The sequence below is a fragment of the Dipodomys spectabilis genome, unplaced genomic scaffold (genome assembly GCF_019054845.1).
Source record: "Dipodomys spectabilis isolate Male_0828 unplaced genomic scaffold, ASM1905484v1 ptg000188l, whole genome shotgun sequence".
NCBI classification, from domain to species: domain Eukaryota; kingdom Metazoa; phylum Chordata; class Mammalia; order Rodentia; family Heteromyidae; genus Dipodomys; species Dipodomys spectabilis.
Window position 1 is genome coordinate 2,982,572 of NW_024870865.1, and position 14,684 is coordinate 2,997,255.

Consider the following 14,684-nt stretch of genomic DNA (forward strand, 5'->3'; position numbering starts at 1 on the left):
AAAAGAAAAAAAGAAAAAAATATAAATTCATAGGGTGAAAGTCTGCCTTCAATCCAACTACTTGTATCCTTTTTTTTTTTTTTTTTTTGGTCCATCATGGGGCTTGAACTCTGGGCCTGGGTGCTGTCCCTGAGCTTTTCAGCTCAAGGCTAATGCTGTACCACTTTGAGCCATAGTGCTACTTCTGGTTTTCTGGTAGTTAATTGGAAATAAGAGTCTCACAGACTTTCCTGCCTGAGCTGGCTTCGAACTACAATCCTTAGATCTCAGCCTCCTGAGTAGCTAGGATGACAGGCGTGAGTCACCGGTGCTTGGTTTATTTGTCTCCTTTTGTGCATGTACCCAACTACATGTATTTGTTTGTGTGTAGGCATATGTTCTTTTAAAATAATTTATACCTTTATTTTAATTTCCTTTCATACTGTACCTGAAAAAAAGTTAGAGGATGTGTGTAGGATAGGCGGTAACATTTTGAGACGTGTACATTGAGTAATGTTAAGATCAGGATATAATATACCCTCTTCTCAAACACTCATCTCCTTGTGGTGAACACACTCAAAACCCTTCTCACCTGCTGGAATATGCAGTGTGTTATCTCAGCACTGCATGCCCTGTCTGCCTGTCCCTGGGTACTCCTTCAGCAATGCAGAGGCCCCTCCATGCTCCCGTATACTTTTTTTTTTGGGGGGGGGGGTCTGATCCTGGGGCCCGAACTCTGGGCCTGGGCGCTGTCCCTCAGCTCTTCAGATCAAGGCTAGTGCTCTACCACTTGAGCCACAGCGCCACTTCCGGCTTTTTTCTTTTTGCTTATGTGGTGCTGAGGAATCGAACCCAGGGCCTCATGTATGCAAGGCAAGCGCTCTACCACTGAGCCACCTTCCCAGCCCTGCTCCTGTCTACTTTTGTTGTTGTTTTCTTCTCCTTAGAGGATTCATTCTAAGACTTGTTCAAAATGTGTTGGCAGAAGTGTAAGCTTGTCTGCTCAACTTGGTATAGTATATAGAACCCCAGAATCAGGCATCCGATTCTGCCTCTGGGGCAAATCACTGATCACTGTCCTTGTTTGTGTCCCTTCCTTCCTTCCTTCCTTCCTTCCTTCCTTCCTTCCTTCCTTCCTTCCTTCCTTCCTTCCTTCCTTTTCCTTCCTTCCTTCCTTCCTTCCTTCCTTCCTTCCTTCCTTCCTTCCTTCCTTCCTTCCTTCCTTCCTTCCTTCCTTCCTTCCTTCCTTCCTTCCCTAGGGCTTGAACTCAGGACCTGGGTATTGTCCCTGAGCTTTTGTGCTCAAGGCTGGTGCTCTCCCACCTGACTCACAGCTCCACTTTTGGCTCATGAACTTTCCTGTCTGGGCTGGCTTTGAACCATGATCCTCAGATCTCAGAGTCCTGAACAGCCAGGATTACAGTCCTGAGTCACTGGTATTCAGCAGGTATCCTTTTGTTTTTTTTAATCTGTCAATAAACATCCCCTGCTCCCCCCCCAACCACAAAAAGCAAGGTAGACCAGATGAACTCCAACTTTTCTTCAGTTCTGATTTGTAAAGATGAGCAGTTAAAAGTTTCAATGAATCCTGTGAAATGGGAACAGAATATAATTTTTAAGAAGTATTTAGTGCATAGTGATATAAGCTTATGATCTCAGCTGCTGTGGAGACAGGGGCAAAAAGATTGAGGCCAGCCCAGGAAAGGTAGTGGTAAGACCCTGATCTCAAAAACAAAGGCAGACAGACAGACAAAAACAGGCTGGGAATGTAGCTCAAGTGATAGAACTCTTGCCTGGTATTGTAGTCAATGCCCTGTTTCAATCCCCACCCCAGCAAAACACACACACGCACGCACGCACGCACGCACGCACGCACGCACGCACGCAGTCACTCAAAAACAAAACAATGTTTATCAGATTTGCCTTTTCACACATGCACAAACACGTTTGGCTCACCCCCAGCTTCTGATGTGTCAATAGCAGTGAGAAACATTGTTACCCTAGAACCTGTTCCCCGTGCTATCTGGCTGGCTTCTCAGCCTGTTGCTGAGTTAGAGAAGGCTGTTGCGACTGGCAGCTGTGTGTAATCCTGTGGAATTGATGATCAGATATTGAAAGTCACCCCTCTTTTGTTTTTATTTCTCATTTACCAGAGAGGGATTAAAAGGAATGGAAGGAAAAAAAAAACAAAACCTTTAGACTTTAGAACTAAAAATAGACATTGTGGCTGCTGATTGGAACCCCTCCCAGTCTTTCCTATGAGAGATCTCAATTTGTGCTACACAGAGGGGAGCTCACTTCTGTCTTGTTCACCAGTTATACTACTCCCCAGAGAAGCTCAATAAATTTTATAGGGAAGTTTCCTCCTTATGTGGAAGGAGCAAAGCTCACTGCTTGGTGTGGCTGGCATAATTTAGGGCTCCAAGGGAGTGTGTCTGCCTTGTGAAATAACCTGTCAAAAGCAAATGTACAGAAACTTGTGATCTTCCCTGACCTGGCACCAGCTCCTTTGACCCCAAGCCCTGTCTGCTTTGGAATCAAACTGGCGTTTAGTTCACTGCTGGGATGGGCCAGTAGTGACTTCTGAGCTTGGCTGTGATGCTCTTGTGCTCACCAGGATGTGTCTGGAACTTTACATCCCCTTCCTATGTGTCCGAGGGTGCAGATGCTCTTCAGACAAGGGGATAGCGGCTCTGCCTTCTCTTTAGACTTGGAGGCCGCAAGGCCTGCAGGGCCCCTCAGTCTTTAAGCTGGCAGTGATATACGCTGTGCATGGCTTTTTACTCGGTGATTTATACTAGGAGACGTGGCTGGGTGATATCCAGTGTCCTTTTGTCTTTGTGTTTATTTTTTGTCCACATTTAATGTATTTAAAGGATATATTGTCTTTATGGTTCACTGGTAGAAGGAGGGGATTGGTGCAAGTTTTAATGAGAGGTGCCTCAGTGCCCTGTGCTGAGATGAGAATTATTTTCGTGGTTAGATATCTTTCTTTCTTTCCTTAGGTGGCAGGAGGCAGTGTTTTGCTGTTTTTTGAAAATAGCATTTCTACCTAATGATTTTTAGAAGGATACAAAGAGGACATTCCATTTCAGGGCATCATCAGCAACTTTTTCTCCCGTTTGAATTTTCCTCATTCAGGAAGAGGGGAAAGTCTCAAGTCCTGTTCTTGAATTTATACACCAACATCATGGCCCTATCAGCTCCGTTTGTATAAAAACTCCTTCGTGCTGGCTAATGATATTTGGAACTAGTTTTCTCAAAAAGTGTTTTCTTTACTTGAGAGTAGTTAATCAGTGGAGAAGAAAGTGTTTGGCTTATTTGCCTAATATTTTAACCAAGTGAATTAGACAGGTTGGGGGCACTGGGGAAGGGGATAAGAAAGTGGGTGGGGGCGGCCCCATAAACAAGGTGATATATAATATTTTTTTTGTTCTCCTTTTAAATAAATACCGATCAGCTTTATGTTCAGAGACAATAGGAGCCGTTGGCTTAAATTTGCAGTTTACTGTATTTATGGCTGTAATATCAAGGTGCTGCCGTCGTAATTTCATGCCCCAATGAGAAGAGCAAGGTCGAAGCAAATGCTTCCATCGGCATCTGCTCGCACACTAACTCATAAACAAGGCCCGGCTGGATCAGGTGGCACGGAATAATACAGGCTAATGAAATACAGCACAGCTTTCCATTACTGTTAGTTTTTACAGTGTCGTCATTACGTGTAATTTATGTTTAAAAAATTCAATTTTATACAAGGCACTGGGAAATAGGGGTCTACAGGTCATCCAACGACTTTTAGAGGCTCCGAGAGTCCTTATTGTACTCTACTGTTCCAACAAAATGTTAATAAAATAAAATAAAAATACTTTTTCCCTTTCCCTTCTCTGAACCTCTTTCTGAGAGAGTTGATTTTTCTTTTAATTTGGGGAGTATCTTCAGCCAGCTGTCTTCTCTGCCTCATCTCCTTCCTGAGTGTGCCAGGGAAGATAACTAGTTGTGTTCTGTGAGAGGTGACCCCCGCTCAGTCTCCCAGGGTTTCTGAGGATTCACCTAAGTCCAGGAAATAGAGGAATTGTAGGTGGGAGGAAGATGACTGAGTTCCCATCCATCCCTGCTGACCATACTCATTGGGGCCCCTGTGGCTGTGCCCTTGTCCCTGTCTGTCCGTACAGCTTTATTAAGAAATTCAGTGCAGGCTGGAAAGCGCTTGTTTTCAACTCATTCCTGGCCCTTCCTTCCTTGCTATTGTATCTGAAAAATGCAGAGAACACTGCTGTCTTGTGTCATCTGTCTTTCTGCTTCACCTGAATAGGGCCTAGGGCCTAGAGCTCAGTGGTTGCTGGGACAGTGTTGGGGTTCTGAAAGGTCAGTCCTACAGGAAAAAGACAGCTCTTCCTGGTGCCTGGTCAGCCTGAGTCATGGGAAAGGATAGTGAGGGACCACTGAACTCACTGTCTACCAGTTGGATTTTGTTTGGTTTACATCTTAATAGAAGCCTTAGAAAAAGAAAAGAAAAAGAAAAAATAATCAGGTATGGCTGCCCTGGGGCATTCAGTGCTGGTGTCAGAAAAGCAAGCTTTATTGATCCTTCTTAGGATGTCCCTCACTTGCTCTGTTCTGTTAAAAGCAGCCCACCCTGAAGAAAGTGTTGGAGAAGAAATCTGGCTCTGTGCTGCTGGGGAAGCAGATCTCTGCTAGAGAGTGCTAACTGTTCTGGACACTTTTGAAAGTAGAGAACTGAGAGGACAGGAGATGTATCTAGATCCTGGGTGCTTGAGATCTTCATTCATCCCGAGAGAGTCTGAACTGAGAGCTCTCAGGTTTGCAGATCAGGCTTTTGGGGGGGGGGCGGGGGGGTGCTCCCACCTCTCAGTCAGCCCTTCTGCTTTCCCACATAAGTTCTCTTGTCCTTCCCTCCTTGTCTTGGCTAAAGCTGGAGAGCGAGGGGGACTTTTTAAGAATTATTCTCTCTCCATAATATATTTTAATTGTCATTACTATAGATTAGGGGGTGGGAGGGTAGGGACTCTTGAAAGTCACCAAGTAACAGAAGGGAAGTTAGTGAAATAACATCTAAATGCTTAATATATTTAATGTACATTATCAGATAATGCAGAATGATATCCCAACTAAGAGAAAATTTTAACCTTTATTAAAATGGGCTAATTCTTCCAAAGGCATCAGCCAAAGGAAGTTATAAGGCAGATGAAGGAAGGAGGAGGTTTATGTGCCATGCACAGGACAGTGAAGCCCTCTGCTCCCATCTCTGTTCTGCTCAGCCACTGCTCAGTCCCTCTGCAGTTAGATTATTCCTTGCAGATAGCAATCAACTGGAAGGAAGTGTGTGTGTCTAATTTGCATGAGATTATTTAAAACAAAAAAAAAAAAAGGTCTGCATTAGTCAGGGTGATGGTAAACAACGCAAAGAGATGCCTTTTATAATATAGCCTGTGCCTCAGCTTTCAGAGCCAAATATAATTCACTTACAATTGGCAGTTTCCTTTATTACTCCTTTTAACCTTTTGGATTCTGCAAGGTCTCAATCAGAGATCTGCATTGTTTATCTCAGTGTAGAAAGGAGAGAGATGAGACTAGGGCACCTGGGTGTCTTATGTGCGAGGCCTGCGTCTCTGTACCCGGAACGGCTACCAGGGCAGACCTCTAGTTGTGATTTCTCCTGCATCCCAGGTGAGCTACCTGAGATGCGTAAGAGTCCTGAAGCTGATTCGTCCTGCCTAAGACAAAAGGAACACTCAGGGAAGCATGGGCACCAGCATCAGCATTTCATTTGGGGTGATAGAAAAAGTTGAGGAAGAGGATACTCCAGTGTTGGAAAAGTTCTCTAGTTGTCAGATGAGACCAAGGGATTAAGTTCCTGTGTGGGTTCTGTGTAGTCCCAAACTAATTATTGACTCTTACCTAATCCTTTAACTTTTGACAAGACTAAAGAATTAAAGTGTAGGGGCTGGGAAGGTCGCTTAGTGGCAGAGTGCTTGCCTTGCATGCCTGAGGCCCTGGGTTCGATTCCTCAGCACCACATAAAGAAAAAAGCCGGAAGTGGCACTGTAGCTCAAGTGGTAGAGTGCTAGCCTTGAGCTGAAGAGCTAAGGGACAGCGCCCAGGCCCAGAGTTCAGGCCCCACGACCGGACCCAAAAAAAAAATTAAAGTGTAAATTCTGAGTCTTGTCATCAGGTGTTTCATAACTCTAGTATCATGGCAAGTTACCAGGCTGGTGGTGGATTGTCACCAGCATTCCATTCTTGAGGACAAGAAATGATTTGGGGCAGAGTTCCCACCCTCCTTGGATCTCAGGTTTTAGTAATCTACTGAATGAAGGGAATGAGTGGGATAAAATTTGAGCTCTAAAATTATATTTTATCTGATGAGATTGTTAAAAATGCCTTTTGTTTTAAAAGAAGCATGACTCATTAATTGTACCCAAATCAAAACCCCAACTTTCCCAGAGAACTAGGGATATTGAAATTTCAGCCTATGTGAATTTAGAGCATCAAACGATAAGGTCTGTGAAAAACAAGAGCTTGGGAGGAAGTGCTGATGCCCTTTAAACCGTGGCCTCACTGGTGGGCTTCACTGCGATAATGCAAGGAACATGTTTTATTAGGAAAATAGGCTTCCTAAAAGCTAGGGCTGGAGGGCAGAACAGCAGGCAGGGAGTCCTGTTCCTTTAACCAGCTCCAGCTCTCAGGGCTGCAGCACAGCCTGTAACTTACTGTATATTTCCCTAGTGTTAAACATTATCGTACTTGTTTATATTTGAAAGAGCCAAAGGGGAAAATGAGAATGCAACTGAATGCTCCTTTTGGGAAAATTATCCTCATTTGCAGCCAGCGGCTGACAAGGCACAGGATCCACCAGGTTTACAGAATTCCGTTGTGTACTAGTGACCAGCAGCCTGTGCTGACATCGCAGATGCTGCCTCCTTCTCTAGTGGCTGATTGCGAACTGGTTAAAACAATGTCTGTCTCTCTCTCCCCCCGCCACCCCCCCAATTGCTCAGAGAGGGATGCCCCTTCCTATTTAGGAAGAGTGATCTGCAGTACTTGCTGGCTAGAGTACACAAGGTGCAGGCTCCAAGGAAGCGTGTCCTCTGTTCTTGCCTGTCTGTTCTGTTGGGAAAGTAAACCCTTTGCAGCAAGCTGTCCAGTTCCAGGCCACTCACCTTCAGTTCTTGTATTTGGAAGGTAGGAGGGCTGGGTCGGTGATATTCTTGGCACTCTTTCATCTACCCTTCAACCTGGTCATCAAGTGCTGCCAGACTAGCAGTGGTGTGGCCTTGCCTGCCCTTGTCTAGCCCCTACCACACAGTGAACAGGCAGAACGAGGGGACGACCTGCAATTCTAAATGAGGACAGACTCTAAGCACTCCATTTGAGAAGAGGAAAAGGGTCCCAGGGTCATTTTGAGTAGTTCAGGCACTCCCTTGACCGGATGTGGTAGGGCATGAAAACTTTGAGGGATGGCTGCCTTCAACTCAGGCCAATCTGGTGCAGGGCAGAGCTGTGCTCTAAAGCATTAATGTGCACCATCTATTAGCCCCTAGGCACAGAGTGCAAGGCACCACGCTTTGAAGATGCTGATCCTCAGAACAGCCTTGTACTTCATCTACCCCCAGGGGCAAGTATACCATGCTGAGGGCCTCTAATGGAGAGCTGCTGACCAGATGTGGAAAAGCTCTCGGCTCTGGTTTAAAAGCTCTGTGTTGCGGCTCGCCTGGATATTGGGCTTCCCGGAACAGCACTGGCCAGCCCAAGTGGTCTTGGGCAGATCAGCAGTGACCTCCTCCTGTGTTTCCCACTCATTGTTGTAGAGCACTTTTGTAGATGCAGTTATTGCCCGAGTTGGCCCTGGGGGAACAGTTTTCCTCCCGTCTGGGTGCCATGCTGTGTTCCTGTTCAGTGGTTTGGTTGATGCCCTTACCTTCCACTCAGGAGTCAAGGTCTCCAGACAGCCTCAGACCCATTGAAAATACCCTAGCTGTGAGTCCACTGGAAACGAGGGGTGGGGGGCTTCCTCCCTCTGTGGGCAAATCCTCTCCACATCTTAGATGCACTGCAGATGGCACCCTGCGATTTCCTGCTGTCCTCTGGGTGGAGTGGTTTTGAGTGTCAGGAAGATTTAAAAAAGGGAAAAGAAAAACTAGCCAAAGGCGATCTAGGCAGCCTGTGATAGGCTAGAGCAATAATCATCTGAAAGTTTGGGCCTGGCCTTGTTTTGATCTGCTTTCTTGTTTTATTTTCTTCTTTACATTCCATATCCCATTCATACTAATCACAGTCAGTCCTGATTTTTCTTTTTATTTCTGCATTTGTCATAAAATAAAGCAAATTATTCCCGTCTTCGGAAACGATCTAGACTAATTAGTCGTCTCACCCAATAATTAGTTTTTTGTTTCCCTGTCTGTTTTCATGCATTATTGTTAGTTTTTTCCCCTCTTTTTTTTAACACCATTACAGATTAAAATGAGCCACATTTGCAGTTGATGGTATCTGTTTTCGGGGGAAGAATGGAGAATTGCAGTACGGAGCGACTTCAAAAGCGGCAATAAACTCAAGGATAAATTAAGGAAATTGAATGAGCCACATTTGGAAGCAGAGTTGAGGCTAATATTCTGTCGCTTAAGGTTAAATTGCAACTGAGAGGGGTTCCAGAGAATCCGAAATCAAGGAGGCAACTTACTAGGATGCCAACTTACTGAGACCATAAAGGCCTTTCCTCAAGGAAAATGTTCTTGCCTTGTGGACACTGGCAAAAGGTGCTTATGTGAGTTCTGTGCTCTTTTCTCTAGGGCTGACAGATGAAGAGATTGATCTGGCTTTCCAGCAGTCGGGCACTGCTGCTGATGAGCCTTCATCCTTGGGCCCTGTCACACAGGTGGTTCCTGTCCAGCCCCCTCACCTCATATCACAGCCATACAGTAAGTCCCCCACTCCAAATCCTTTTTAACTATGCCTGAGATTCAGGACTCTGGTCGAAGTGTTTATATAGTGGTGTGTGTGTGTGTGTGTGTGTGTGTGTGTGTGTGTGTGTGTGTGTGTGTGTGTGTGTGTGTGTGTGTGTGTGTGTGTGTGTGTGTGTACGTACATGTGCACACCTGTACTACAGTAGCTTGAACTCAGGGCATGGGCACTGTCCTTAAGCTTTTTTGCTCAAGGTTGACACTATACCACCTGAGCCACAGCTCTGCTTCTGGCATTTTGGTGGTTAACTGGAATCACAGACTTACCTGGCCGAGTTGGCTTTGAATTGTGATCCTCAGATCTCAGTCTCCTAAGTAGCTAGAATTACAGGTACAAACCACCAGCACCTGGCAAGAGTATTATTTTGTAGCTCCCAAACTCAGCAAACTGGGAGAAACCAAGTTTCTCCCAAGAATCAGAATAAATAAGTTGATTGTGTTACCTTAAGTATTTTGGTTATGTACAATAAACAAAAGCTATTGGCTTAATTTCCCATCTTGTACCAGTGATTTTGGATGTTACCAATTCCAATGACGATCTGAATGTGTGTCATGAGTGCACTATCCTTTGCTCACTGAAGTAATATGATTTTTAAAGTTAATATTTGTAGGTTTAGGTCAGCCTTCCCTTCCTTTTACATAATAATGCCATATTAATGTAGTATCAATATGGCACAGAATTTTGGATTTAATTATAAAGGTCCTTTTGAATGTTGCTTTGAATTTTTACATGAAAACATGATTTTTTAAAATTTTATTTATTTATTTTTTGTCAGTCATGGGCTTGAACTCTGGGCTAGGGCGCTATCCCTGTGCTCTTTAGTTCAAGGCGAGCGCCCTACCACTTGAGCCACAGCGCCACTGGGTTTTTTGTTTTTAAATGAAAGTTTCCATAGTAAGTATATCAATAAATGTACACATCAGAGTCTCATCTTTAAGTCACGTAGAAAAAGCATAAAATGAGCCGGGCGCCGGTGGCTCATGCATGTAATCCTAGCTACTCAGGAGGCTGAGATCTGAGAATCTCGGTTCAAAGCCAGCCCGGGCAGGAAAGACTGTGAGACTCCTATCTCCAATAAACCACTGGAAAACTGGAAGTGGCGCTGTATCTCAAGTGGTAGAGCGCTCGCCTTGAGCTGAAGAGCTGAGGGACAGTGCCCAGGCCCAGAGTTCAAGCCCCATGACTGACAAAAAAAGAAAAAAAAGAAAAAGCATAAAATGTTAAAATTTTATATGTTAAAATTGACTCAATGGCTATGGAAATTCTATTTCTTTAACGTAACTTAGCATTGTCTGTGTTATCTTTTAAAATGTCTTTTCTATAATTGTCTTAATTGTCTATCTCAGAAGTTTGTTTTGTTTTTTTGGGTGGTCCGGTTGTGGGGCTTGACCTCTGGGCCTGGGTGCTATCCCTTAGCTCTTCAGATCAAGGCTAGCGCTCTACCACTTGAGCCATAGCGCCACTTCCAGCTTTTTTCTTTTTGCTTACATGGTGCTGAGGAATTGAACCCAGGGCCTCATGCATGCAAGGCAAGCACTCTACCACTAAGCCACCTTCCCAGTCCATATCTCAGAAGTTTTATTTTTTTTAAAAAAAATGAACATACTTTAAAACAGTATCTGATACTAGATTTCAAAGGGTATATTATTTATTTATTCTATTTATTGTTCCAATACTGAGGCTTGAACTCAAGGCCTGGATGCTATCTCTGAGTCTTTTTGCTCAGGGATAGTGCTCACCGCTTGAGCCACAGCTCCACTTCTGGCTTTTTAAAAATAAAATTTATTGTTATTATTAAAGTGTTGTATAGAGAGGGGTTACCATTTCATAAATAAGGTAATGAGTACAATTCTTTTTGGACAGTGCCACTCCTTCCTTTGCTCCCCCTCACCCCCTCCAGTTTCCCCCTCCTACTTCCAAGGCTGTTTTTCTCATGGATTTTTCTTTCCTGGCTGGCTTTAAACTCAGATCTCAGCCTCCTAAAGAGCTAGAATAACAGCCGTGAGCCACCAGCGCCTGGCTCACTGGGCATATTTTTAAATGGTTAGTCCATTCTGATCTCTGAACACAACATCTGGAGTGATCTTCCTGTTCTCATCTTGCCCCACTGCTGCTAGGTAGGCGATTCCACACCGTCCACACGGCTAGGAAGTCTTCTCCTCTCTGGACTTGTGAGGAGGCAAGCAGCAGGTTAGACTCTGCCTTGTGTTATCATGTTTAGCGATCCCTTCTTTTTCCTTTGCATAAGGCTGAGCAAGGCCAGGGCACATGTACCCATCTGTCTCATCTGCTGGGGCCTGAATAAACCATTGGCAAGAGACCTCTGAGACCCTAGGGGCAGAGCTGCCATGGCAAGTGAGCTTTGGGTTTGAGCTCCCAGGTTACAGACTTACCAGTATGAGTGGAAGTCTCCTTTTCTCCTTCCTGGCCAGAATTCTTTCAGAACATTGTGTTTTCTGGGCTCTAATCCTACTTTATATGTTTCTTTTTAACCAGTCTCTACATTTCCCTTAGTTGTGTCCCTGAGCCCAGCCGTTTAATGGGATTTGTTGAGGATAGGCAGTGGCAGCTGGGTGTACAATTTTCTAAGATGCACATCTGTTCTGTTCCAGCTGTTTCCTCCCATGACTTAATACCAAACAGGTCTCTCGGCTACTTGGAAACTTCTTGTTGAGAACAAATTGTTTCGGTTGGTCACAGAGTTGGCCTAAAATGGCACGCATTTGTCTACTTTCTGGAGGCACAAAGGGTTAACACACACTCTCTCTCCCTCCCTCCTTCTCCTTCTCTCTCTCCTTCCTTCCTTCTTTCCTTCCTTCTTTCCTTCCTTCCTTCCTTCCTTCCTTCCTTCCTTCCTTCCTTCCTTCCTTCCTTCCTTCCTTCCTTCCTTCCTTCCTTCCTTCCCCCCCCCCTCTTTCTCTCTCTCTCTGAGGCAAAGGAATGAGCTACTGAGTCATTTAAATTGTCCTCGTGTCCAGCTTGCTCTGTAAAAAAGCATTACACGTTTTTAGGTATTTAAGTAGGAGTGTCTTTGAGTCTCTGGGCCCTAAAAATAAAATACATCTTCTTAGAGACAGACTTCTTCCTGCTTTGACAGTGGTATAAAAACAGTGGTAATGGTAATTTTCAGTGCCTGAAGTTTTCAGTTGTCACTTCTCGTACCATTACATTGCTTCTTTCAACTCTGGGGGTGACTCTGCCTCTTCACTTCTGTACTTTTGCCAAGAGGTGTCAAAACTGCTCAGAAAAAAAAAAAAAAAAAGGAAAAAAAAGGCTTGATTTTGATTAATATAGAGAAACAAGACTTTGCCTGACTGATAATAAAACTGATAAATGACATTTGAATTACTTGTAGCGGTAATTTATTACATAAAATATCTTTTATTTGACATGCGATTAGTTGCTAGAAGCATCACTCAATCTGACTAGTTTAAACACGCTCTAAAATGAACCCCAGTAAAAACCAGGGCTGTCGGCTGCTGGCGCTATGAAATATACTAATCCTGGAGTGAGGGAAAAATCTGACTTTAAATATTTAAGTGATTAATTGGGTTTATATATTTTTTTTACCTCTCTAACCCCCTTAATTACAAGCAAACTCAGGGGAGTTTCTGAACTAGGTGTGCAATCTGCATGCTTATCACCGAGGCATTGTCTGTGTCTGGGGAGGGATTTATGGCCTCTGTTCATGTGTGTTCCTGCTGATTTTACATCTAGATCCCCAGCAGCTCTTCCTGCCCATTCTTGACTTTTTAAGGACATTTCATCTCTGAGCCCAGGCCTAGAAAATGGGGTTCCCTAGGCCTAGCCCCAAATGCTTCTGTGTCAAGGGAGGGTCGCCTTCTAAGACCACCTTCAGGAGAATGTGCTGCAGATCTTTATTTTGGCACCTGCCAGCAGCCTACTGCCCTGGATCTGCTGCTGGTGCCTCTGATACCTCTGCTCCTTGGTTGACCTTTGGGTGTTAGAAATGTGGTTGACCTTGGGGTGTTAGAAAATGTCAGCAGCAGTGAGGATGATGGAGATCTTCCAGAAGGGGACAGTTTAGCTCCTTGGTGTTTGTAAAGTACGTACTGGATACTCAGTACGTATCATGTGAGAGATTAAGACACAATCTCAAAGAAAGAAAAAGATAATAATATAAGACATTGTGACGATGCCAGAATTAATTATATAGACAAAAAAATCCACAAGATTACAGAAAAGAGAAGAATTAATGTGGGCTTGGGAAGTCAGGCGGCTTTGTGAAAGTGGCAGGAGGCTGACACACAGGCGAAGAGGGTTGGTGTCACCTGGTGTGAGAATAAACTGGTGTTCCAGGCCTCAGAGAAAGTCGCGTAGAGCTCAAGAAAAGCCAAGCTGGGATCTGAGAGGAGATTCAGCATTCTGTTTCTCTTTTTGGCTTCTTTTTGTTTGATTCTTGAGTCAGGAATCAATGGGCAAGTTTGATATGGGCCTCATGAGGTCCTGCATGCAGGGTCCTGCTAAACACTTGGTTCATTGACTTGTGCTGAGCTTATGCACCTTTTATTCCCTCTGTTTCTGATAAACAAATCAAAGACTGACCTATAGCTTCATGTGCCACCTCTTAAGATAGGATCAAATGTCTGAGGCTGTGAGAGGTTTGAGTCAGTTGATAGAATTCCTACAAAGACTAGGTTCATTTCCTCCCCCCCCCCCCCCCCCCCACGTTCTGGGTCTTGAATTCAGGGCCTGGTTGTTGTCCCTGAACTTTTTTTGCTCAAGGCTAGAGCTCTACCACTTGACTCACAGTTCCAGTTTGTTTCTTTTATAGCCCTGTTTAGTATCTGCATTTATTATTGAATGTATACTGTGTGCCAGGCACTGTGTTAGACCTCTGGGATGAAAAGATAAACAGAATGTATCTGTTCCATTACTGTAATGAATACCTGAGACAATCAACTTACAAAGATTAAAGGTTTTGTTTTGCTCGCAGATTAGAAGTTCCAGTCAGTTATTACTTGGGCCTGCTCCTTTTGGGCTTTTGGTGGAGAACACATGGCAGAACAAAATTGCTCATGTGCTGGTCAGGTAGTACAGACTAGAGAAGAGGCTGAGTCCTGCTCTTCCCTTGGAGGGCACACTCACAATGACTCCAAACCGCCTACCTCTTCAAGAGCCACTGCCTCCTAATAGCATTTCCCTTGGGAACAAACCTCTAAAACATGGGCCTTTGGGGGACATTTAAGATCTGAATTACAGGACAAGGCTTAATCACTCTCCCCACATGCAAAGGCAGGTAAGAAGCTTAGTTTTGCCTGGGAGACAGGGTCACGGAGGAGGGTGGTGCAGAAGTGCTGAAGGGAAGCACCGGAGAGCAGACGTTTAGCTGGACCTGAGGATGTGTGGTTCAGTATAGAAATGCATAGGGCACATAGCCATGAAACCATGTGATGACTAAAGGAGCTCTGGGTGGTTCAGGGCAGCTGGACCACGGGTGGGAGTCAGAGAGATGGTCAGGGAGAGCCAAGCCATCACTTGGACAGAGAACAACATTTCTGTAGCTGTATTGCCTATCTGACTATATTATTCTTAGAGTAATATTAAAATTAATTTTTATCTTCTGTCAGACAACTGGGCTGTGCTGGCCTGAGTCAGTGTTGCCCTTCTTGTCCTCTTGCCTGATATCTCTTGCTTTCTTCAGGGTCAGAGTCAGCTATCAACAACTCCAGGGCATTTTTCCAAGGCCTCATTCTGACCAGGAC

At 44.5% G+C, this 14,684-nt stretch overlaps 1 protein-coding gene across 1 annotated transcript in view; it reads left to right on the plus strand.

The window, feature by feature from the left end:
* Pex14 (peroxisomal biogenesis factor 14) overlaps positions 1 to 14,684 on the plus strand; it is a 149,785-nt gene that overhangs the window by 113,066 nt on the left and 22,035 nt on the right. Inside the window, exon 4 of the mRNA XM_042695683.1 lies at positions 8,787 to 8,915. Coding sequence (XP_042551617.1) covers positions 8,787 to 8,915 — 129 coding nt within the window. The remainder of the gene's footprint in view (positions 1 to 8,786; positions 8,916 to 14,684) is intronic.